The following is a 25,204-nucleotide window of genomic DNA, read 5'->3' as shown; positions in this document are numbered from 1 at the left end:
CGCTCCATCCGTTGAAGGACCCAGCAGGTGCTGCAGTGCCAGCCGGGCTGGCGCGGAGGGAGCAGAACGGGAGCCGCGGCCCCGCAGCACCGGCAGCCCCGGGAGCTGCCGGCCCGGCCGCCCTTCCCGCCCGCGGCAGCTCTCGGAGGAGGCTCCTGCGCCAGGGCAGGGCGCAGAGCGGGTTTCCTGCCGGGAGGGCTTTTGGGCGCACGCTGAGCGGGAACGCCGTCCTCCTCGTCCCTGCGGCCAGCAGCCACGTGTCTAATGGAAGCACTCTTTCAAAAAAAAAAAAAAAAAACAAAAAAAAACACCAACTCTGTGTGGGGAATCTTCCTAAGGCACCCAAGTATTTAAAAAAACTGCTCCTGCTCATATTACTCACAGGACACTCCTGTTCATTTTCCCTCCAAAGTTAAAAGTGTTGGCTGGTTAGGAACCTTAATGTACATGAAGACATAGTTGAGGATCATTAAAAAAAAAAAAAAAAACAGAAAAAAGCAGAACCCAAAAGGAAACTCTGTAAATGTAAAGCACTATGTCCAGATAGCCTAGGCATCACGGCTTCACTAGCTACACAGACACATCACGGACAACACGTAGAAATAGTCACGTTAATCCCAAGGTTTCCGTTGTCAGCAAAGAGGTGCGCTATGGCCGTGTCGAACACCAGGCAGTCACTGTTGAGGATGGCGGCGGACACGCCGTCGTGGATGGAGCGCGGCGTCGCCTCCCACGTCAGCCGGCGCCGGTTGCCGTTCAGCTCCAGTCTGTACGCGAAGTTCTCCGCCTGCTTGCGCGTGCCGATGAGCAGCACGATGGCGAAAAACTGCTGGTGCCCCTCGTACTTCTCCTGCTTCTCCAGCACCAGCATGAAGTGGTGGCCAAAGCAGGACTGCATCATGACCCAGTCCACGGCGCCCGGGAGGTTAATGTCTGTGGCCAGGAAAACGATGTCTTCGCCCTGCAGGGTGGTGATGCTCTTGTGGGCGTGCATGAGGTGCGACATGACGGCCTCCAGAGAGCCCTGCCACTTGCAGGAGGCGCCGGGGCACGGGCAGGAGTAGGGCCGGTACTCGCAGATGTCTTCGTGCTCTGGCTTTTCTGTGTGGTGGAGCGTCAGCGAGCAGCCCGTGGTGGCGTACTGCGAAGCGAGAGAGACACCGTGAGGGAGCGCGGCCCGCGACGGGGAGCCCCGCGTCGCCCCGGCCCCGCTCCCGGCGCAAACCCTGCGGGCAGCCCCGGGCTCAGAGCTGAGCTTTGGTCTGTGCAGGCCTCGCTCCAAATAGGTTCTTCTGCTGCGCTTTGTGGTTGCCTTCCTAATGTGAGCACTTAGATGAAAGGGATTGTTAGATCTGATCAGGCCAGGCCAGCTGAGGTGGCCGTGCTATGGATTTTCTTGTCTTTATAAAGAGCAAAGGATTCCAGCTAACATCTACTACAGTGAAATATTTTTAATAAATATACTCTATTACCATCACAGAGCAAAAGCACTTCCATTAAATTCCAGTGCAGAATCCCGGCAGTTTTAATTCAGTTCCAACGCTAAAGCAAGCGCGCAGGTGAGTCTTCGCTCAGCACAAGCTGGGAGCACGGTGACGCAACGCGCGCTCCGAGCCCCCGGGCACCTTGCTGGGCGCTTCCTCGTTTCGCAGTGGCTCTGGCCGTGCCCCGGGAAGGAGCTCCCCGCGCAGCGCGTGCGGAGGCCGAGCTCGTCCCTCTGTCCAGCCGCCCTCGCCACGGCGCGCCCGGCCATGGCCGCTCTCCGCGGGCAGGACCGCACGGGGCACGGGCTGTGCGGGGACGGCGCGCTGCGCAGAGCCCGCAGGAGGCCTGGGCCTCCCCGCGCTGCTGCCGACGCGGGGACGTTGTTGCAGCTCCCTGGAAGCCCCGTGGCGAGCGCGGCCGCGGCGCTGCCCCTCGGCCCGCTGGTCCCGACGCTGCCGGGTGTCGGGCGGCTTGCGCTGCCCCGCGCACACGGTGTCCGCGCGCGTCCTGAGCTCCTGTCCGTGCCAGGACGCCCTGCCCGCGCAGCCCGTGTTTGAGCGTCTGCACCAGGAGAGCCGATCCACGGTCAGAGCCCGTCACGCGGCCGAGGCTGCCGCGAAGAACGTGCTGGGCTCCCGGAGGATGCTTGGGGATCCGGAGGATCGCCTGGTCCAGCCCCTGCTCCGGCAGGGACACCCGGAGCACGGGGCGCAGGGCGGCATCCAGGCGGGCTGGGGGTCCCGGGAGAAGGAGGCTCCGCGCCGCGGGCAGCCCGTTGAGTGCAGCGCCCGCACGGGAGGCGCCAGGCCACGAGCGCCGCCCCGACGGGTGGGTATGAACCTGCTCCGCCGCCAAAGCCGCTTCCCGCGGGGAAGGCCGGGGCTCGTGGCCCGTCCCGCGCGCACGAGCGCTGCGAGCAGAGCCCGCGGAGCGGAGCGCAGCGCCCGGGGCGGCGAGCGAGAACCGACCGGGAGCACAGGGAGGGACACGCAGGAACGCTTTACTGCAATCTACCGCGTCTGCAAAATAGAAAGGGAAACCTTATTTGGGCTTAGTTTACTGCCTTAAAACCTTTAATATGACCATTTTTTTTCTTTAATGAAATAAAAGCTCTGAAAAGACTGCTGTGGAGTCACCATTAGTAGATTAATCCATATACAGACATACATACACACAAAACCAGTCAACATACAGAAGTTTGTATACACTAAAGACATGAACGTGCAGTTCCCGTGGGTTCCCTGTTTGCTCCCATGGGCACTCAGCTCTCCCTTCTCCTGGAACGGGGGGTGCAGCCCCTGTCCGAGGACACAGAGCGGGTCTGCCCACTGTCCTCCTGGCTGCGGGGGTCAGCGCACTGCAGCGACTGCATCCACGCTCTGCTAGAGCGTCAGCGCCAGGAGAAGGCTCCGAAACGTGTCAGTCCTCTAGTTAGAGCTGCTGTGTGGGAGGCGCATTCCGTGCAAGGTGGCCTAACTCCCAAGGTGCAAATCAACACTCAGGAAATCTAGGGAAAAATGGGGGGTTGAATTTCCTGGAAAAAAAAAAAAAAAAAAAAAAAACAAGCCTCACGTGCTTGGCTCTTCCCGTCAGTGCACACACGGAAAAAAAAGTCTGTTTTCCTCATTGCACGTAAAGGCGCTGTGGATTGGCGGCGGCGGCCGCGCTCCCTGCCCGCTCTGCGGGAGCGTTCCTGCAGCTGGAGCAAACCCGCGGCGCAGGGCGCGCGTCCCCGCGGCTGCCCTGGGCCGTGTCCTCAGAGGCCAGTTCCGCTACGGGCTGAAACACAAGCAGGAACCGTCTAGAGTTTCGCTGCTCTCGTGTCATTGCTGTGGCCGCGGGCGCGGGCGGCCGCCGCTCTGTTTGCCCAGGGCCGTCACCGCCGGGAACGCGGCACGACGCGCGTGGAGGCTGCGGCAGGGGGGCACGCGAAGCTTCGGTGCCCGAAAACAAATATGTGCAACTCGACGTGTTTACAACAGAGCTTTGGTTCAATCTAGAAACGCTCCTCTCCCCCGGCTGCGCTTAGCCAGGCCACAGCTCGCAGTTTTAGCAGTTAACAGTCGCGGTTTATTTCACATAAATGCTATAAAAATAGATTCTGCTGCCTGTTCCCGCAGCTTCCAAATCACGAGATTTATTTTCCCTCATATCCAGTACTGGACGTAAACACCTGAAGTCACAGCAGAAGCTAAACCCAAATTAAATCATATCCATGACTAAGCAGCAGTTTGTATTACTTCTACTTTCACTTCTTTAAAAGAAGGAAAAGTACTGGGGTCCTTTGGGCATTCATTAATTAGGAGTTTGAGTACATTTATGATGTGCATTTTAACTTCTGCAGATTGCTTAGAGCATTGAAAAGCATTTTATATTTTCAGCAACTGCACTGTAACTTTGAGATTTAAATCCCCCTTTGGATTTGTTGCAGAAGCCCCGTGAAGTGCAGGACTGCAATAATTATAGTTCTTAAAGCACTTATGGATCCTCAGAGCAGCTACAGCCACAAGTAACTTCAAATCCCTGTTTTCTGCTAGCTCTATCGCATCTCGGGCCAGCGTCGTTCCAGAACCCTGCTCATTTCTGACACTGCAGCTGGCCAGGCAGGCCGCAGCGCGTGCTCTGCTCCTGCACGCGCTGCAGCGCCCGCGGCCGGCGCCGAGGCCAGGCGAGGAGCGCGGCAGGGCGGCGGGTCCCTCGCGGGCGCCGGGCTGCGTGCGGCTGGGGCAGCCCCGGGCCGGGGCGCGCGGGCGGCGGGACGTGTGAGGTGAGGGCCTCGCTGCTGCGGGGCGGGCAGCGACCGAGCTGCTTCACGTGGCGCTGCTGGGAGAGCGGGGGAGGCCGGGGAGGACGAGCGCGACTCTGCGGGTGGCACGGCCCCACGGTTGGTGGTGCGGGGCGGCCCCACAGCTGATGGCGCGGGGCGGCCCCACGGCTGGCAGTGCGGGATGGCCCCACAGCTCTGCGGGCAGCACAGGGCAGCCCCACGGCTCTGCGGGTGGTGTGGGGCGCTGCCACCGCAGCCCTGCGGCCCCCGCGGAACAGCACAGAGGCGCGCGCTGGAGTCGTGGTCATTTCAGCGATCACGAAACATCACCAGCCCGACCGCGAGGCAGCTCGGAGCCCGAGCCCGGCAGTGCCCTGAGCAGGGTACCCGTGAGCAGGGTGCCCTGCCAGCCCCTGCATCCAGGCCCTCCTCCTCCTCCTCCTCCTCGCTTTGCCGACCCCTCCGGCGCTGTCGGGAAGCTGGGCTGGCCCGGCCCGTCCTCGCAGAGCCAAGGGCCGAAGGAAGGCCTGCAAACACGCTCTTGTTACAGGGCCTGCTCTGATTATTATTTAAAGAGTGCCCCACTGGAGAAGGGCTAACAACCGACCTGTGTAAACTGAAACTCGCCTGAAAGACGCAGCGATCTTTATTCAGATGCGGGTTTTCCTGGGGGGGAGGGATGTCTGCGCATGCTTCTCTGCTGCTGCTTACTGCTCTACCCACAGAGGAAGAAAAACTTCAGGAATGAACAAGCCAACCCCATGGGTTAGGGGCTCAAACCTTGCTATTACCAAGTGAACAAGGCCTGTGGGGTGACGGCGAGGAGCGCCCCAGCCCTTCCTGCAGGGAGGGCCGCGCGGGTCCCTGCTCCCCCGCGCTCGGAGCGGCCCCGACGCGGCCGCGCCGGCCTCGGCGCTGCAGGAGGGCTGTCCTGGTGCCAGCGTCCCCTCCCCGGCACGGCCGCCAACGCCAGCTGCTGCCGAGGAGCCTGGCCTTGGAAAACGAAAACCAGGCCAGCACTGCAGGGAAAATAAAAGCCCCGAGTGTTTTTAATCCCTTAGGCTAAGTCACAGCGGGGCGTGCGGCTCACCGAGCGCCTTGCTCTGTTCAGCATAAGGCATCAGCGCCGCGCGCCCCCGTTGTCACCGTCACGAGAGCCGCGGCCGCGCAGAGCCGAGCGCAGGGCAGCGCGGTGCTCCACAACACGGGGCCATCACACCAGGCCGCGTGCTCGGCCTCGCCGTCGCGCCAGGCCGCACGAGCAGGGGCTCCAGCACAGACAGCGCCTGCCGCGCGGGCACCTGCACGGCGCCACGCGGAGGGCACCGGTGCATCGAGGCCTTGCGGGGCTCCTTGCAGGGCTCCGAGCGTCGCCCGCGCCAGGCCGGCTGCTCCGGCCGCGTGCTGCGCTTTGGAAGCGCTCCCGGCACGGCGCGGCGCTCCCGGCGGCACGGGCGCCATCCGCCATCCCGAGCCGCGCGTGCACCCGGCTCCGCTAAGGACAGATCGCTCAGAACAGCTCGAGACTTGAACATCCAATCCAGGTACTTGAAGGAGTCCGAGACAGTCAGACAGCCTTGAAAAAGAGGAATTCTGAGGTAACTGCTGGCCTGAGCGGGAGGAGGGCAGCAGGGAACTAGCCAGAGACACCCCAACCAGGGGCTCCTCCTGTCACGTCTTCACTATTAAGTATCAGATTAACATTTTTGAAGAAAAAAAGTTACAAAGTTGGCCTTTGTAACTACTGATTGCGCCAAACGCCCGGACTTAGAGCAGGACTTCCAGCGAACCAGAAGGAATAACTAGCAGTTTTGTTTTTAAAGTTTGTTGACATTCCCACCATGTTATTTGACTTAGAAATCTGCAGACACATGAAACAGCCTAATGGAGGTCACGCAAACACCTCCTTTTCCTTTCCATTTTTGATGATGGGGAAGAATCGAGGGAAGACGATGCAGCCCAGGGCAAGCGAAGACCCTGCGGAGCTGCGGGTCTGCGTCCCGGGGACGCGCCAGGGCTCTGGTTTTCCCCTTCCCTGTGAGGAGCGGCGCAGGGAGCTCCACGGTGCGTGCAGGGAGAGCAGGGGCAGTATTCCCAAAGAAGCAGCAAGGAATCATCACTGCACACCAGGGACGGCAGGTTCACCGGGCGCTTTAGGTGGGATCGGTCTTAGCAAATCCCTCAGTGTCGTCAGGTGCTGCAGCATTCCTGCAGCGAGCCAGCGGCGGGATGAGACACAGCCCGGCCCGGCTGTCACCAGCCGCCGCCGCACCGCTCCCGTCCCCTGCGGTACCGACCCGCGAGGTTTGGGCCCAGAACCGCCCAGGCGCAAAAGAAGGGCATTTCCAGCCAGCTCCGCACCAACAAGGGCAGACACCTGCGCTCCCCGCGGTGCCCGGGGGAAGCTGCTGCGAGGGAGACGAGCAGGGCCCGGCCGAGCGCTGGCGCAGGGCTCGTGCATCCCTTCCTGCACGCATCTCTGCGCATGCAGGGAAGGGGCCCTGGCCGCCGGGAACGGGGCGCCTAGCAGAGGCCCCCGGCGCAGGGAGTGGGGTGCAGGCAGAGGTCCCTGGTGCAGGGAGCGGGGCTCAGGTGGAGATCCCCGGCGCAGGGAGCGGGGTGCCCGGCAGAGGCCCCGGCGCAGGGAGCAGGGTACCTAGCAGAGGCTCCCGGTGCAGGGAGCGGGGCGCAGGTGGAGGCCCCAGCGCAGGGAGCGGGGCGCAGGCGGAGGTCCCTGGTGCAGGGAGCGGGGCTCAGGTGGAGATCCCCGGCGCAGGGAGCGGGGCTCAGGTGGAGATCCCCGGTGCAGGGAGCGGGGCGCAGGCGGAGGCCCCGGCGCAGGGAGGTCCCCGGTGCTGCGCGAGCTGCCGGGACAGCGGCGCGCGCCTACCTTGCAGGGGAAGAGCACGGCGGAGGCCACCTTCTCCATGGCCAGGTTGCGGATGCTGGGCGAGAGGGCGCCGCGGCACGTGGGGCACAGGCTCAGCTTCTGCCGGCATGGGTTGCACACCAGGTGGCCGGCCTGGCACTGCAGGATGGGCGGCAGCACATAGTCGAAGCACACGGGGCACTCGAAGAGCGACGTGAGCTCGTGGTGCTGCGGCGAGGCCGGCCCGCCCGCCGCGCCCGGCGCCGACAGCACGGCGGCGGCGGCGGGCGCCGCGGGGGAGGCGGCGGCGCCGGCGGCCGCGATGGCGGCGGGCGCGGCGGGCGGGCCGTGCGGCGGCTGCTTGCCGCAGGGCTTGCTAGCGCCGGGCCCGGCGGACGAGGGGCGGCTCATGGCGCGCCGCGGGCACCATGGGAGCGCGCCGGGCCGGGGCCGGGCCGGGCCGCGCCGAGCCGGGCCGGGCCGCGCGCGCCGCTGTCAGCGCGGCCTCGCCGCCCCCTCCGCGCCGCGGTGACGCCACGGGCGGCGGGACGGGCCGGGGCGGGGCGGGACGGGACGGGCCGGGCCGGGGAGGGGCAGACCGGGGCGGGGCGGGGGCCGCCGCCTCCTCCGCCCCCGCGCCGGGACCGGCCGGGCGGACCGGGAAGGGGCGGCCGGAGGGAGGGAGGGAGGGAGGAGCGGGGCGGGGCCTGCCGGGGGGGCGGGGCCTGCCGGGGCGGGGCGGAGCCCGGCGGGGCGGGGCGGGGCCTGCCGGGGCGGGGCGAAGCCCGGCGGGGCGGGGCGGGGCCTGCCGGGGCGGGGCCCGGCGCGGGCGCCTCCGTTGGGGCGGTCGCTGCGGCCGTTGTGGCCGTTGGGACCGTTGTGACCGTTGCGGCCGCCCGCCTGGTGCAGCAGCGAGGCCCGGTGCCGATGCCGGTGCTGGTGCCGGTGCCCCCGGCAGGGCTCGGCACGGGCAGCCCAGGCGCTCTCGTTGCAGCGAGTTGCTGCCCGGCCGCTCTGGGGATAAACGCGCCGTTTTAGACCTTTGCTGGCTCCAGCCCGAGGCGTCTAAACCTTCCGGGTTCAGCAGCGCCCACCAAACTCTCCGCAGCGTTTGGTAACGCGTTTCTGGTAATGGAGTGTTTTATGGTGTTTTCCGTGGTGTTTTGGGAAGCCCTACAGTAACGCACAGCACGTTCACACATAATGAAAAAGTCCTGCACTTTATGAGATCAAAATCAACGGTGTCTCAGCCGGAAACTCCACAGGGAAGTGTCCAGAGGTGCAAACGGGAGTTTTAGCCTGAATTCCTGCTGGGTCTCATGGGAGCTAATGGGCTGCCTGCGTGGTGCCTGTTGGAGACGTTCCCTGCAGAGAGCCGGGAGAGGGGCTGTGCCGAGGAGGGGTCGGGGAACGGCACAGCAGAACCTGTGTCCAGGGGTTTGGGGAATAAAGGATGCAGCTGGCTTGGGAGACCTGCAAGCGCTTGCGAATCGAACAACAACAAAGGAGAGTTTCTCTCCCTTTGGGTGAAAAACCCCAAAGCTGTTCTCTGCCTCCGCGGAGCCCGTGGTCGCGGGTGCCCCGCAGCGCGCAGCAGCCCTGGCTCGCGCCGCTCTGCCCGTGCCCGCGCCGCTCCTGCGGGCTCCGTCGGCTGGCAGGGAGGGCGCCGCGCGGGGCAGGCTCGCCCGGCCGCGCTGCCCTTTGCGCGAGTGCTCGCTTTTGTGTCTCGCTGGGGCGCGTTTGCAGCGCGAGGCCGCTGAGGCCTCTGCAGGCAGACTCCGGTCAGCGAATCCGCGGGGAGAGGGGCTCCCGGCTGCCCTCGGAGACGGAGCGGGAGGAACGGCAGACCCGACTGAGCAGAGCCGGTGAAGGTCTCTCTGCAGCTTGTTGTCTGGAAGTGCCCAAAGTGTGTCTGGCCACGTGAGAATACTTTTTCTCTGGCCTTTGTAGGTGAACTCAAGCTGTGCTCCTTCTTGAGCAGGCCTGGGAGCCCCGCTTCGAGGAAAGCCTGCGGTGGGGCTCTCTGCAGCGCAGGTTTCACTGGAGAAATCTGGAGCACAAACAGGGCAAGAATGTTCCTACGGTCTTGGAGAGAAGTCTCATTACTGTCCTGTGGTTTAATTTGTATTCTGTGGTATAGGAAGGAGACAGAAAAAGTAAGAAACTTTCCACAAATAGCCTGGAGCACTGTGGATGTTTATACAAATAAAACATGTTTTTGTGAGCATTTGATAGCAGAGAATAATTTTAAGTTAAATAATTTAAGCTTGATCTGTTTGATTAAATGTTAGGATGTGGCCGTTGCACTTTTTTTAGCAACCCAAAGGCGCCTCCTAAATAGCTGGGGCACAAAGCGGTTTCTGGAAGCTCTGTGTCTTGTTTAAGGATGGCCCGGCAGGAGCCCGCTCGTTCCGCCCGGGTAAATGGGGAGACGCCGCAGGTCGGGCTGGAGCGGCTCAGCCAGGGCGGCAGCCCCAGCTCGCCGGCCCGTGGGGCATCGCGGCTGCAGAGCGCGGCGGGGACGGGGGGCAGCGGGGACGGCAGCCGCGCACAGGGACGGGGACGCCTCCTCCTCTCCTCCCGCTGGACGTGGGGGACGTCTGGGAGCAGAACCGGAGTGCTGGGAAGGGATGCAGAGGAGCCGCGGGACGCGGCGGCTGGGAGCCCAGGACACGCGGGTGTCTCGGGGCAGCAGAGGCACCAGCGTGACGGCCCCGCGGCGGGGGCTTCGCCTCGGCTCTGCGCGCCGCTGTCCTCGTTGTCCTGGCGCTGGCGCTGCCTCTGGAGCAGCGCCGGGGCCTCCTGCGCCCGCCCCAGGCAGCGCTGGCGTGCAGCGGGCGCCGCTCTCCAAGGGCAGCGCGGAGGCAGGCGCCCGCTGGCACTCGCGTTGCCCAGGCTGCCGGTGAGGCCGCCCCTCGCGCTGCGGGGTGTCTTCCAGGGCGTTTCAGGCCGCCCGGTTCAGCCAGCGCCGGCCTCGTGCTGGCCTCGGGGCTGCCGGCGTGTCCTGCCACCGCGGCCTCCTCCCCAAACCGCTCGTGTGACCAGCGCACGTATCGGCCGGGAGAGCTCTGCTCCCCCAGGACGGCTGCGGCTGAGGTGCCGCCCTCGGCACAGAGGCCGGGGAAAGGGCGGCGCGCGCGAGGGAGCCCTGCGGCTGCGGTGAGCGGGGCGCGAGGAGCGGAGCTGCGCAGCCCCGCGGCGACAGCGCTGCGCCGAGCCCCGCGGAGCGGGAGAGCCCCGTAAACGAGCACCGAGCAGCTCCGCGGCGTCGGGGGAGCTGGTGCAGGAGCGCAGCGCGTGGCGGGCTGCCCCCGCCGCCCAGCAAACTGCTGCCAGCTGCGGCACGGCCGGCCGGTTCTCACAGCAAGAGCCCGAGCAGAGTAACGGGTAAAGAGGCAGCCAGCACCCCGTGCGGGCTGGATCTCACCTGACGCTTGATGCAGCGTCACTGCAAACATAAGCACACGTTTCTTGTCTTATATAGAGTTTATTGATTTTTTGTTTTAATTTTAAAGATTTGTGTTTCATGGCCCTGAGCACTGAAAGAGGAAGCAGAACATGCAGCGATTGTGCAATGCCCGTCCTCTGCGGTGTCCGCTGCAGCTGCGGGACCCGGAGACCCCAGGGTCGACGCGCGTCGCGGCTTCCTCCAGCGCAGCGTGCAGGTTGGTCTGCGACGGTGACGAGCAGCGCTCGGGAGCCTCCTCCTCCGGCTCGGCCTGCGCCTTCCCTCCTGTCTGCCTCTCCTGAGGCCAAAACTTTCCGGCCTCCACGAGCCCCCCAAGGCTCAGAGACTCGTTTTCTTTTGGAGAGCGACTCCTGCAAGGTGCAGAACGTGGCAGGGCTTCGCTAATAACCACTGGGGATTGTTTCCCATGTCTTTGCCACAGCTTGGAGCTGTGTTGGATCCCCCTGAGCCCAGGGTTGAGAGCGTGGTGACACCCCTGCACAGCTGTGGGGTTTGCAGGGCTGTTCCTCTTGGGTAAAGACATCTCTGAAGTGGAAGCGAAAAGCGACAGCGATTCCCCCTGTCGTGAACACTGAGCTTTGCAAGGGTTGGAGCTGCTCAATGCCCGGTCCTCCCTGCTGTTTCCAGACAAGTGTGATGAACAGCCAGGTTGTGTCATTATTGCTACTTATTTTTAAAGCACCCAGAAGCGGGGTGTTGCCTTGCAGAAATGCACAAGAGCTCGGTCCTCGTTGAGGGGAATTAGCAGCCTGAATCCACCCGCGCGCTGCCCTGGTTATAAAAAGACACTGAACGTGGGGGAGGAGGAAAGAGCCGAGGGAGGCAGCGAGCGCAAGAGCCTTTTGGGTTTGGTGATGCAAGGTTTCTGTTCCTCTTTCTTGCTTAAAAAAGAATACAGATAATCTATAAATGTCTCTGTCTGTCTCTATGAAACCTGTATGGCGGCTGTTGTATCTGTGCAGGGCCTGGCGGGGACGGGCGGACGCCCCCAGCTCTCGCCTGTGTCTGCACCCACCACCTGAACTGCTGGTCTTGGCCCTGGTTATCTTCACCGCAGTGCTTTTACCTGCTGTCTTTATGCTGTATTCTGCTGATAATCTTAACTGCGTTGGCATTCGCCTCGCAGTGTCACTAGGTCATCACTAGTGGGTGTTTCGCCTAAGTATATGGCAATACTGCACTTTCTTACAACATCTATGCTCTCAGTATTAACTTCTCGGAGCACTAGTAAGTTACAGTAAGTTGACCTCTCTTACGAAGTGCAGTATATGCTCGGAGTGTCGCTTTGTGTTCCGCACGTCAAGGGGTTCCCGTCAGTGTTCCCACGAGCTCCCTGCGGGACGGCCGTTGCGCAGGCGCTGTCGCTGCTGGACACCGTCGCTGTTGGCGGCAGAGCGGGAGCGCGCTGCGGAGCGCCGTGCGTGCGCTCCCCGGCGCGGGGCTGCGCCGCGCTGGCTCGGCGGCCGCTTGCGGCCCGCGCAGGGCCCCGACAGCACCTCCCGGCCTTGCAGCGTCCGCAAGGGCGCGCGGGGGCGGCCGGGATGGCTGCCGAGCTCGCAGATCTTCCCCTCTCTTCTCTGCTGCTTCCTCCAGTCTGCCTGGGACATGTCGGCACACCAAAGATAGAGGACAAACGAATATGTGTTTTATATGTCTGTTTAAATATGTATATACATACATGCATGTGTAAATGGCATACGTAAGTGTATATACACATGCATGTATGTACAGAAATTGTGTCTTTTTCCTTAAACCCAGCTAGCAGCTCCGCACTCATCTCTTGGACAGTTGCATTTCTGCACTGGCCTGTCCTGAAATGGGCGTTTACATTAAGTAAGACGAGGAAGGGGCCACCTCAGGAGATGCAGCTCCTCTAGAGGAAGATTCCAGCAGTTCCATGGTGAGTATCGTTGGGGTTTTTCCCAGGAAAACTGGAGGTTATGAGTGAGGTTTGAAGGCCTGTATGATGTGCCTGCAGGAAAGGGGCCTTCAAAGACAAGCCAGCTTCAGTGACTCCCCCAGCGTGGCGAGAGAGGCTGCCCCAGGTGGGACCGGGTGAGGAGGAATGGGGCTGGAAACGCGGACAGGACAAATGAAGGGAAAACTCGGAAATCTGGACGTGTGGAAAAGGGGAGTCTGTGTGTGGTAAAGGACAGCTGATCTGTAGGACTGCTAGGGAAAAAGGGAAGCAGAAGGGACGGCTTGGACGGAGCAAGACAAGAGAAATAGGTAGGAAAAGGAAACGCCCGTCGTTTCCCTGGGCTTCGGCGCGAGCAGAGGGGGCTGTGCAGTGCCCACGGGTGGTCCTAATGGAGACGAACACACGCGTTAATTGAGACAGAACTAAGGGAAGCTCCTTGGGGGCTGCGAGGGTCGCCCCGGTGGCCACCCCGGACACGTGGCCGGGGCTCGGCTGCCCTCGGCACACGGGGCTGCCGCGGAGCTGCCCGAACACGACGGGGCCTGGGGCCGTGAAGCAGGAAAGTAGGTCTCAGCACCATTAAACATCACATCTGCCCTGCTTTTAACTGTTTTATTCCTTTGATTTTTTGCCTCTTTCATTCCTTCTGTTTTCCTTCATTTTTCCCCTTCCCTTTATTGCATAGTCATGCTGACATTTATTTGAAATCTTTTTTGTTTAATACCATTCGACCCGATCGTTGAAAGTTAGCACCCTTGGTGTTCGCTGAGCGCGGCAGCGAGGAAGCCCTTTGCTTCAACGTTCTCCAGCGTGCACAGGTGTCAGTACATCAGGTCAGCTCCTCCCGTGCTGGCCCCCGAGTCCTTTGGTTTTGAGAAGGGGAATTCGAATCCCGCGAAGCGTATCAGGACAATGTTGAGCAAATGCGCCAGGGAGCACACCAGGATGGTCCAGAAGGAGCTGCCGAACTGCTCGCTGTGCGTCTTGAAGGTGAAGCTGCCCTCCTTGAAGTTCGCAATCTTCTCGGAGAGGTGGTGGACCTTCACCTCCGAGGAGAAGAGGACCAGGATGAGGCAGCCGCAGGAACCTGCAAGGGAGCGAGGGGCGCCGGTGACCCCGGCGCGGGGCAGCGTGGAGCCGCGCAGCGTCCCGGCCCCGCGCCGCGCTCACCGCAGATGAAGCTGCACAGGTAGAGCCCCGCCGGCCCGTGCAGCGTCTCGTAGGGGCTGCCGAAGGCGTTGTACATGAAGAAGCCCGTCCCCACGAGTGCCGCAGCCACCAGCACCACGCAGAAGACGATGACGCTCACGTGGATGCTCGCAGGGATCACCCTGAGCAGGTCTGGGAAAACTGAAACAGAGCAGTGATGACGACAAGCAGCAGGCCACGGAATCGCTCTGGAGGGCCAGCGGGGTCGTCCCGGTACCCCGGGCAGGTGTGAGCGGGGCCCTGCCACGTGCCCCTCCGTCAGCGCCCGGTGGCGGGGCCAGCGGCAGCGCGGGACGAGGCCGCGGCGCCCGCAGGGCTGTGCTCAGCATCGCTGCACCCCAGGCTCCTCCTCGCCGCGACGCGCGGGGCAGAGGAACCGCGAGCGGCCGGACCCCGTGTCCCGGAGCCCCGCGCGCAGCGTCGCGGCGCCGCGGCCTGTCCCGGCTCCCCGCGCGGCGCGGAGCGGCCCTGCTGGGCAATGCTCCTGCGAGGAACTGCATCAATTCCTGCCGCGCCATTTAATCCTGCGGGAGGAATACGAACTGTGTTTAATAATGCACGCTCGCATTGCTTGTTTTGAGGAAGCATGTAGTTGCTTTGTATCGAACGTTTCCCTCGGCACCTGCATTTAGAGGTCTTCTTTATATACCATCAACATTTTAGAGGTGACATATCAGGGAGAATTAATTGCAGCAGCGCTGCAGCCTCTGGAGGCCGGCACCCCTGCGCGCTGCACGCGCCTGCGCAAGCTGCGGCTGCCAGACAGCGAGTCCCACGGGACAAATGGAGCAGAGGGGCCACGGGAGCGGGGCCGCTGCCGGGCACCTCCACCCGTGGCTCCGGGGACGGCGTGGGCAGCGGGAGCGCGGAGGCGCAGTGACCCCTGTCCCGCTGCCAGCTCCCCCGCGCTGCCGTGCGCCCTGGGCACCGCGGGCGCTGATCCCGCAGCCCGGGACGCTCCTGGCGGATCCCACGGCGTCTCCAGGCTCCGCTGGGCCGAGCTCGTGCAGCCCGGGCGAGCGCTCTGCGCGGAGCCGCCTATGGTGAAGCCCCCGGGGGCTCTTTGCGAGTCAAAGACAGGGAGGTCCTAATGCAGCCCGCGGTGACCTGCGCGTGAGCCCGGCCGTCACGCAGCCCACCCGCCTCTCCTTGCAGACTGCGCTGCATGTAAGGCAACACTGCTGCGGGGAGGCGGCGGCGACACGGGCCGGGCCGCGGCGCAGGCTCGGCGGGAGCGGGAGCTGCTCGCGCCGTTCGCACCGCTCGCCTCCCCGCTCCCTGGCTCCTCAGAGCCCCTGTTCCTCCACGGCCCTGTCCGCCTGCCACGACGCAGCCGAGGGCACCGCCACAACATGCATGCAGCAAAAATGCTCATTTAAAATAAATTAAATGATGGCATTTGGAGGCTGCTCAGCGCAGCACAGGAGCGAGGGGCCATCGCCAGGCTCGTGCAGAGGCCCGCGCGGCATCGCGCAGCGCGGGGCACGGCCGGTGGCGCGGGCGCGCGCCGCGGTACTCACAGGCGAAGTGCAGGGCCCGGCCGCCCAGGCCGCACTGCCGCAGGCGCTGCCCCCCGAAGAGCCCGTAGCGCAGCTCGCCCAGGAAGAGCGGCAGCTCGGGGCCCGACGCGTTGACGAGCAGCGCGCCGGTGCGGCACAGCGGGGCCGCCCGCACCCAGCGCGGGGCCCCCAGCGCCGCCGCCGCCCCCAGCGCCCCGGCCAGGCTGAGCAGCCCCGCGGCGCACAGCAGGGCCCGGCGCCGTCGCCGCGGCCTCCCCATGGCCCCGGCGCGGCCGCTCGCTCCGCCGCTCGCTGCGCCGCGCTAACGCAGTGAAACGGGCTGTAAAACGATGCTGGCCACACGTCACGCTGCAGCGGGGCGGGCGGCTGCGGGCTGCCCGTGTCACCTCTGTGGATCGTGTCTTACAGAAGCACTGCTCTTCACCAGAGCCCCACCGCGGTGTCGCCATGTCCCCTTTCCTCACGTGGGTCATGCCTGGACCCTCTGCTTTTCTGGGGATGGACACGGCGCTCGCTGCAAAACCATCAGTGTCAGAGGCAGCACGTGCCGCTCCAGCTCTGGCCGTGAGGACCTGGCATGGTGCAGACACCAAGCACGGTGTGGACACCAGGCACGGTGTGGACACCAGGCACGGTGTGGACACCAGGCACGGTGCGGACACCTCCAGGCACGGTGTGGACAGGCCTGTGCTCACAGGCCGGGAACCCCTGTTGCTCTCTGGGCAGTTAAGCTGAACTCCCGGCGCCCCGGAGTCTGATGGCTGTGGAAAGCGGGTGCCCCATGGTGAACTTCTCGGCAGCTTTCGTAACACGTCCTCCTTGTGCGCAGCAACGGCACCTCGTGTCCTCCCTCAGCAGCACCGAATTACAGAGGTTTCGGGTAATGTCACGCAGGGAGCGACGGCCGCAGTCGCTGCTCAGGGCCAGGCACGACGCTCAGCTCCCCCCGCGCAGCAGCCGCCAAAGCAGCCTCCTCCGCTGCACCGGCCTGCGCGCAGCGGCGCGGGCACAACCGGGCACAGCCTGCAGCGGGAGCAGGAACCCGCCCCCTTGCCTCACGGAGCACCTCAAGGCTTTTTAAAAATCAAAAATTTAAAAAAAAAAGATGTTTTTGTGACCGGAGCGCGCCCGCGCTGCCGGCACGGAGGCAAGCAGGGCTTGGGCGCTGCGCGCACCCGCCGGGCGGCTCGCGGGCGGTCCGGGGCGGCGGAGTTCGGTCCCGACCCGCGGGGTTCGGTCCGGGGCGGTGCTGGCCCGCGGGCTCCGCTCCCGGCCGGCGGGGTTCGGTCCGGAGCGGGGGGGTTCGGTCCGGGGCGGTCCCGGTCCGCGGGCTCCGCTCCCGCCGGCGGGGACGCGCCCGGGCGGCCGCGCGCTGCTGCGCCCGGCTCGGCCAGCGGGGGGCGCCGTCACCGCCCGGCGGCGCCGCCGCTCTGCGCCTGCCCGCGGCCGCCGCGCTCGGCCCCGCCCCCCTGCCCGAGGCCCCGCCCCCCGCCCCAGGCCCCGCCCACCCCCCGCCCCAGGCCCCGCCCCGTTGCGGGGCCGCGCGCGGCCATGGCGGCCCCGCAGCGGGAGCAGCGCTCGCGCCTCGGGCCGCGCCGCGTGTGTCCGCAGGACCCGCAGGGCCCGCGCGGAGGGAGGTGGGACCGCGGGGACGCGGCGGGGCCAGCCCGGGGAGGGGCGGCCGCGCGGGGCACCGGCTGCCTCGGGGCGGTCCCGCGTGGGGGCTGCGCGCCCCGGGGCGGCCCCGCGAGGAACGTGGCGCGAGCGGGAGCGGCCGGCAGGGTCTGCCCGGGAGGAGGCCCCCGTGCCCAGGGGGCGCCGGGCCCCGGGCGGGACGGGTGTCCCTTAGCGCCGAGCCCGGGCCCGGTGCGAGGTGCTGGTCCCCGCGGTGCGGGCCCCGGGCGCTGCCGGTGCGGCGGGGACGCACACCGCAGTGTGTGCTGCCCCTGCCGGCCTGGCAGGACATCGTGTCACCTTGGCCCGGGCGGGCTCGTGCCCTGCGGCTCCGTTGTGCAGCAACGCGGTGATGCTCAGCGGCAGGAATCCGCCTCTCCAGGGGATTAGTTAACTCCCTCTGCGGGGAATTAATCTTATTAAACTGATAGCCTGGCTAGAGTGATGACTGCATCTATTCACATGGAAATCCTTTGTGGGTTAGCGTGCAATAGGTGCGTGCTTGCTGGGCTGTCATATGTGTTTTTACTGGAGCCCTCGGGGGCCGCAGGCAGGAGGGACGGGACGGGACGGGGCTCGTCCTGCGCGGGAGACCTGGGGTCCGGCTGCTCCGACTCTGCTTTTGGTCTTACCTGTTGCACGTGTTTTTCCAAAGGAATTTCTGCTGAGTGTTTTATCTTGTTGCTTGCAGACTGTAACTCCTTGTTGCCCAAGTGCCTTGGTGTGGAATTATTCCACGAATGAGAATAAGAACCTTAATCCAGGCTCGCCGCTGGATTTACTTCAAATTGCTCCATCCAGTTTACCTGTGCCAAGTGGAAATTCAGCATTTAATCAGCAGGTAAGGTTTTTCCTTTGTCCCATTGCAGAGATCTGTTCTGAGTGCCAGAGTGATTTTGTGCTCGTTAGCGCTCTGGTTTGGATGTTTCTGTAGTTCTGGACTAGTGATGTGCTACCTCTTGATAAGCTTGGTTTGTACTTCATCTGTGTGCTGAAAATATCAGGAATTTAAGTTGTTGTTCAGATGCTTTCAGCTATTTAACTAAAATTACTCCAAGATGTAAAAGGGCAAATAAGCAGCTTTTTGAACTGTATTGTACTGTACTGTATTTGTACTGTATGTGACACAGGCACAGTGGAGGTTAGCTTTGGCTGAGTTGCATATCATGATCAAATGGAAAATATCTTTTATTTCACTAGATGATGTTTAACAGACAAAAGCATTTGAACAGAACACACTTAAATTTGTTGTTTCCAAATGTAGGAAGTATTATGGAACACTGCAGGGTATCTGGCTCCTGCTGAGAAATCTGACATGCTGAGAAATGGTAATTGTGACTCCCCAGCACCAGCTAATTAGCGACTCTTGCAGGTTCGGGCCGAGGTTTCTGAGGTGGAGCAGCAGATAACGCAGAGGGCCGGCGCTGCGGAGGTGCCGCGGCCCTTCGGCCGGGAATCGGCTGCAGGTGAGGCAAGGCAAACGGGGAACAGGTGTCGGCCGCCTCGGGTTAAATCTGCCCTGCTTTGGGTATGGTCCTGTTGCCCTATGACCGGTCCTAGTAATGGATAGGACAGTGTGACAGACGGGTGCAGTGTTGGTGCCGGTCACCATTTCCACCTGGTTTGGGACTAGTGATTGAGCATTAATGTGGGTGTGTTGGTAGAGACGGAGGGTCCAGATTCGGGTTGGATACTGCCGGCTCCTGGCCCCAGCTGCGTGTCCAGCTGAGGACTGTGGATGGTGCTTAGGTAGGGCTTGATAGGGCAGAGGCTTCTGCAGGAAATGTGTGCATTAAAACACACAAAATTAGAAAACACGGAGTCATGGAATCATTATGGTTGGAAAAGACCTTCAAGATCCTTGAGTCCAGCTGAAAGCCTTTAACACCATCCTGCTAAACCACGTCTCTGAGTGCCTCATCCACACGTTTATTGACACTGCCGGGGATAGTGACTCCACTACTTCCCTGGCAGCCTGTTCCAAGGCTTCACCACTCTTTCCACGTAGAAATTTTTCTTAATACCTAACCTGAACTTCCCCTGGCACAACTCGAGGCCATTTCTCTTGTCCTCAAGTTCCTCTGTTGCTTTGTGGCGATTGTATTTGAGCATTCTTCTCCATAACAAAAAGATATGAGTAAATCACGCTCTGGCTAGTGAGAACAGTCCCCAGCAACGAGATAAACCCCAGGCAAGGCTCGTGTGGGTGCTCATGCTGCTCGTGGTCCCAGCGTGCCGGAGCCCTTTGCTGTCACAGAGCCTTTCTCGGAGCGGGCTCCGTGCAGACGTGTCCGTTTTCACCCGCTCGTGCGGCGCTCGGAGGATGTTGCTAGCGGAGCGCTCCCTAGAATGGGGAAGCCTCAGCCCGGGGCTCCTGCAAACACCTCTCCGGGTGAGCGAGCTGCGCTTGGGTGTCGTGGCTGGGCCTGGCCCTCCGCAGAGCTGCCTGCTGGCGCCTCAACCCGTCCCCGTCGGCTCATTCCTCTGCTGGCTCCTTCCTTCCCGTCGGAAGCGGCTGCAGCTGCCGCCAGCGGCCGAGCCTGAGCCCCCGCCGCGGTCGCTGGGCAGAGACGTCCCTCGCTGCGCGGCAGCGCTCGTGCTTCTGCGGAGCCGGCTCGCTCCGCTCCTCGGCCGTCTCCTGTGTAACCTTTTCTCCCTTCGCTCCCACTTCCAGGGGTGACCATCAGCCGAGTTTTACACCCCAGAGATGCTGGATCGGCACTGTTTGGACAGATCGGATTCCAGCAATTCAGCGGAGACGCTTTACCACAAGATTTTCCGGGCAAACCAGAGCAAAGATAGCCAAGAGGTAACGGCCGCTCTTCCCTCTCACTTGGCAATCTGCAGGTAACCGATGGTATATTTGCATGAGAACTGTGTGGAGATGTAAGGCTGCTACAAATGCGTTGCGTTTTCTTGGTGTATGTATTTTGTGTACTATCCAGTATTTGGTTTATTAGCAGCAAACAGCTTTTTGCTGTTCTAACTTGTGTTCAGTGCTTTTTACCTTAAACTTTATTTACAGGAGAATGTCAAGTTTTGGTACTTCATGTTTAGGGTGCTGGTTGAGTAAAATTCCTGGATATTGTTCCATAACAAAACTCTCATGTGCTGCTAGGCTTTACCTGCGCTCCTGGCACTGTTTTGAAAGGTCACGAGAGCCTGTCAGACAGCTCTGATGTTTCACTCGCTGCAGGTGATGCCATCCTGGGTGTATGTACAATGTCAGAGCCCGTTTCCTTGAAAGCTGTTGGGAAAACGATAGCCAGCTTTAAAATCTGTACTTCAATTGTGTATTAAAGTGGCGAATACTAGTGGATCTCACATAGGTGTTGAATGTTACTGTTTTAAAAACTCTTTTCCAAAATGGCTTTTCTGAATATACCTGTGGTTTAAATTATATTTCTGGTGAGCACTGGTCAGAGTTCAAGGCCCTCTTCACACAGAAACCCTGCCTAATAGCCCTTGGTCAGTGCAGAATGACTTTAGCAATAAACAAGCACAATATAGCGGTGAGAAATGAGACCCCTTTGGAAAAAATTCCATGCAGATTCCTGCCAGGAAACGCGGTCTGCGAAGCTCAGAAGCGGCAGGTACGAGTGCAAGACTTGCCAGAATGGTCTGCGAGAGGAAAGGGGGAAGGAGGGCGCTCAGCAGAGGCAGCTGGAGCTGCAGGTCCTGCACCGCGCTCCTGAGTGAGGTCGGGGGGCTTAACGATTTCTTACAAATGCCTGGGAAGAGTGTGATGTGCTTTAAAGTGCTGGCTTCTTGTTTCCATCTCTTTCGGGGGTCAGATAATGTGGTTCTGTTCTGTTGCCTTTCTGCCCTTGGCAGTTTTGCAACCTCTTCCCCTTGTCTGAACTCCCAATGGGTTTTCTAATTTTCAGAAACAGCGTTACCTGCAAACCTGTCCTTGGGTTTCCAAAGGCAATGCTGGCAGGGCATTGCTTCCGTTCTCCCGGTGTGTTGTCTGCTGTGAGTGCCCTCGTTTTGAGGCTGGGCTGTGTCGAAGCCTGCCCGTCTTGGCCTCTGAACAGCTCTCGTGGATGTGGAGGCTGCAGCCTTCCAACAAGACCTGTCTGGTTAAGTTGTCTTCTAAAGACGTGGCGGCTTTACCCGAGCTGAGGGTAGGAGGGCTGCTGAGCAGCAATAACGTGTTACCACACAGCAGTGATTGCCCGACATGTGCGGGGTAGTCGCAGGGCATCCCGGTGCAGGGACGGCAGAGGAGGAGGTGCACGGTCCTGCGTGGAGAGGAAACCTTAGCCTCTGAAGCGGCATCGTTACGTGGCGGCCGTGGAGCCGAGTGGTCGGGGCTGCCGTCCCCGCGGCCGCAGGGCCGTGCGCTCGCACCGCCGCGTCCCGGTGCTACGGGGCTCCTGAGCCCTCCTGCTCCGAGCGGGTTTCGTGGCGGGCACCACTAGGTGGCACTGGGACCTTGGTGGCACCGACCCGACGGGCAGCGCTCAGACTGGGGCCTCGCGCAGGGCCGCGCTCGGTGAGGGGCTGGCCTGAGCTGGGGGTCCTGGTCTCTCCTCCCTTCCCTCCTGTCGCATCGGCAGGACGGGCCCCGCGTCCCGAGCTCCCACGCGCTGTTTGCGGCTGGCCTGGAGGCTTCGGCCCTGCCTTTGGGAAGAGGGTCCCTCGCGGGAGGCTGCCGGCTCCCTGGAGGCAGGTGCGGCTCAAGCAGAGCCCTGCTGCGGCGCGGCGCTGCGCTCGGAGCTGCTGCTGTGCGTGCCGGGGAGGCCGCGAGGAGCCCGTGCGCGCTGCCAGGGTGCCTGTGAGGAGCCCGTGCGCGCAGCCGGGGAGCCCACGAGCGCAGCCCGGGCGCCTCGGCGAGACCACATCTCCGCATTGGGTTTGTGGGACGCGCGGGGAAGGGGGCGGCAGGCGCTGCGGGGCTGAGCTCGCACCGTGAAGGCCGTGCCCGCGGCCCTGCGGGCAGAGGTGATGGTGGAACCGTGATCCGAGCGTGGCCGAGACGAACCTTCCACGCTGAGCGAGCCGAGAGCCCCGTCCCCGCGAGCAGGAGGACCGGCCCTGCGTGACGGTGTCGGAGCAGCGGCTCCTGGGCCGGGGCTGGATGGGGGCCCGGCTGCGCAGGGCGCTGCGGGCAGGCAGGGGACACCACCCAAACGCAGCTCTTGGTACCCCTGTCACCGTGCAGCTTTTCAGCTCATGTTAACAAATATTGAAGACTTTAGACATGAATGTGTGGTAGACAGCATAAATCCATCTCAATTTGTTGGGAATTGTTTTATGGTACAAACATGGTTACTTGCATAGCAAGGTTATGCCAAGGACCTCTCGTTTCTCCCCACATTTGTCTGCTGAGGTGGGTTGAGGTCTGGCTGCGGATGGAGCGACAGGACCCGGTAAATCCGTGTGCGGAGGCGGCTCCTGCGCGCGGTGCTCGGGCGGTCGCAGCCGCGCGCCCGGCGCCTGCCGTGAGCGGGGCACGTCCCACCGCTGCTCGGCCCCGTGTCTGGCTGCTGCACGAGGAGCGGGACCCGTGTCCGTGCAGCTCGAAACGCCCCGGGCAGCGGGGGCGGCTGGCGAACAAACACTGGGTCGGTGTCTCTAGCTCCTGTGCAGGAGCGAGTGGAGGAATTCTGTTGGATTTGCTTGAAATCGTCCTGTATAACCCCAAAACTTTGTGGATATTCAGTGCACTTGGATTGTTTTCAAGCTTCAGCCCTCCAGGCTCGTGTTCAGACCTTGCTTCTCATGTCCATGGAGTCCAGGTGGATTCTTCTGATGCCGAGAGATGCTGTTCATTTTTTCAGACAGAAAAATGCTGTTGTTTAAACTTGGTTCTCACGAATAGCACCCAACACAATGCAGGGAGTTAATATTTGTCTTGGTGAGATCACTTCACTGGAAGTGAAACCACAAAATCTCTCTGTGGGAAAAGAGGTCCTGCGGGGTCTTTCTAGGGCAGTCACTGCAACTTCACAACTTCTTCCTGCATGAGGGCCCCGAGTCTGAACGCGCTGGGGTGTATGAGGGGCTACGGGAGACAAATGGAAAAGAGGAAAATGAATTTAAATGTCGGCGGGTTCAGCGAGTGTTGGGAATGGAGCAGGGCCGCGCGCTTGTGCCTGGCTCGAGGCATCTCCCTTCCCCTGCCGTTCCCGTGCGAGGAGCGGGAGGCGGGATGGGAGCAGGGCCCGACGCGGGCTGCGCCGGGGGCAGAGGGGCTGTTGGACGGAGGGAAGAGGAGGCTGCAAACGCGGCCCGTGGGCGAGGAGGGCGTCCCGCGAGGAGCGGGCGGCGCAGCGGCAGCGCCAGCACCGCGCGGGGCGGCGAGTCCGAGCGGTGCCACCCGCCGCTCCGGCTGCGCTCGCGTTCAGCGGCGCTCATCATTGCCCGGCCACACGAGAGCTGCTCTCACGGCTCGGAGGAAAAATCCCCGGCTAATTGGTGCCTTTTCTTTGGAAGGGCAAGTTGTTCTGCCAAAAGTTGTTGTGTCTTATCCCTTCTTTAGTGTCTTATTAACGAAAAATACTGTTTTGGGAAATCTTCTATTGCTTCTTGGAAAATAGGGCTGGAGCTTAGTTTTAAAATGTTAATTATATTTCACTGAAGAATTTATTTGAATATGATTACTGGAATTGTGATTTCATGTTTATTTAGCTAGATTTTCTTTAAAAGCCCTAAGCCTTGTTAAAAATAAAATAAACAGACCTGTGCTTGAACATACTAGGAAGAAATTAGGCTTGTTTTGTCTTTTTGTTTGTATTAGTTGATCCTCATCAAGAGTTAAGGGAACACAACTTGCCTTGGAGAAAGGACGTGCTTGGCTTTGCTGGACATTTTGCTGAATACGGTTTGAGAATCGCAGCGGTGTCCGTGTCTCTGTCGATACCTGCGTTCATTGCTATGTGCACGGGGCGCTCGCGGTGCCGCGGCTCGGCGGCGCCCCGTCACACACGGGTCTCGGGCCCGCGCCTGGGGCTCCGCGGCGCCGGCGGGGGTTCCCCTCGCACCGTGAAACCAGAGCCGGCTCCTCCAGGAACGCCGGAGCCAAGAGCAGAGCGGGGCCTGGCCGGGAACGGGCTCGGCGCAGGGGTCCCGGAGCAGGAGCTGCTCGCGGCTCCTGCCTCCCCTTCCTCCGCCTTGCGCCTCCTTAAGGGCTTCTCTTCTTCACCTGCTTGCGAGCTGGTGGCCACGAGATCCCTGCTTTTCCTTGGAAGGGCTGAGCTAATAACCCCAGAAAGCTGCAGCTATTCTGGTCTTAGCAAAGCAGCAAAGGCTGCAGTTGTGAGTCCGCAGCTCCTGCAAGCTGTGCCTCGAGCGCCTGCCCGGGGCGGTCACCTGTGCCCTTCGGTTCCTCCAAACAGAGTGGGGAATTCCTGCGGGTTACAGTTCACGTGCTGTCCCGCGCTGCTCCATGAGGGAGCACGGCCTGCGGGTTTACCGGATTCGGGGCGTCCTGCAGGGCTCAGCGGCGGCGCTCCGGGGTCGCAGCACCCTCCCCGGGACGAGGCGGCGCAGCCGGCGGCAGCGGCGTGCGCGGGAGGAGGGAAGGAAGCGGCGCGGGGACGAGGCGGCGGAGCCGGCGGCAGCGGCGTGCGCGGGTGTCCCGGGTGCGCCCGCCGCACGGTGCTGCCGCTCGGGCCCGACCGCCGCCGCGTCTCGCTGCGCAGAGCGGCCTGCGCGGGAGCCCGGCCCTGTGCAGGGTTCCCTGCATTGCGCGCATCGCCTGGTAGGAGCACAGGAGGTTTTATATGGGATATATAGGTCGAATAGGGATGGGTACATATACATGTCTTTAAAACGCCGCTCTCCTCGGTGAGAAGCAAAACAGAGGTTTTGTTTGCAGGGTGCGCTGAGCCCGTTGCCTTCAGCCGCGTGCGCCGTCGGGCCCTGCTCCTGACACTCAGTCGTGCTTAGGGTACGAGCTCTGCCACAGGCACCTTGCGGAGCAGAAGGAGAGGGATTCAATGATTCCCTGTCTTCAGCTGGGTGTTTTTAATTGCCGCCCATGTCGGCCTCTGAGGACCGAACTCGACTGCATGCGGGTTTGGGAAGTCGAGGTGCACAAACATCTTGATGCTGCAGATAACCGTGACGTCGTTTCTCCCTCCTGCCGGGCAGGCGCACCCAGCCGTGCGGCAGCACCTCCTCCGCGGCGCGCGCCGCCGTGCGCGCTGCCCGCGTGCCGGTGCGCGTCACCGCGTGCCGGTGCTCGTCACCCGCCGTGCGCACTGCCCGCGTGCCGGTGCTCGTCGCCGCGTGCCGGTGCACACCACCCAGCCGCGGGAGCGGGGCCGCGCTGCTGCGCGGG

The 25,204-nt window shown here is 62.4% G+C and overlaps 2 protein-coding genes across 2 annotated transcripts; both read right to left on the bottom strand.

Annotated features, from left to right (window-relative positions):
- Window positions 1-518: 518 nt before the first annotated feature.
- On the bottom strand, window positions 519-7,536 carry SIAH2 (siah E3 ubiquitin protein ligase 2). Its single transcript, XM_088530494.1, has 2 exons — window positions 7,143-7,536; window positions 519-1,141 (listed from the first exon to the last, which is right to left on the bottom strand). The coding sequence occupies exons 1-2, from the start codon at window positions 7,530-7,532 to the stop codon at window positions 584-586; spliced, it is 948 nt and encodes a 315-aa protein (XP_088386620.1). The 5' UTR covers window positions 7,533-7,536; the 3' UTR covers window positions 519-583.
- Window positions 7,537-13,332: 5,796 nt separating this feature from the next.
- CLRN1 (clarin 1) lies at window positions 13,333-15,499 on the bottom strand. The gene is made up of 3 exons (XM_088530495.1): window positions 15,241-15,499; window positions 13,682-13,861; window positions 13,333-13,598 (listed from the first exon to the last, which is right to left on the bottom strand). Exons 1-3 carry the CDS (start codon window positions 15,497-15,499, stop codon window positions 13,333-13,335), a joined length of 705 nt encoding a protein of 234 aa, XP_088386621.1.
- Between the last annotated feature and the right edge of the window lie 9,705 nt (window positions 15,500-25,204).

This window comes from Tinamus guttatus, unplaced genomic scaffold, assembly GCF_059628265.1.
Source record: "Tinamus guttatus ecotype Peru unplaced genomic scaffold, ASM5962826v1 Tinamus_guttatus_pri_ptg000376l, whole genome shotgun sequence".
NCBI lineage: Eukaryota > Metazoa > Chordata > Aves > Tinamiformes > Tinamidae > Tinamus > Tinamus guttatus.
Note: the sequence above shows the minus strand (reverse complement) of the source record. Positions and strands in the feature narration are given on the sequence as shown.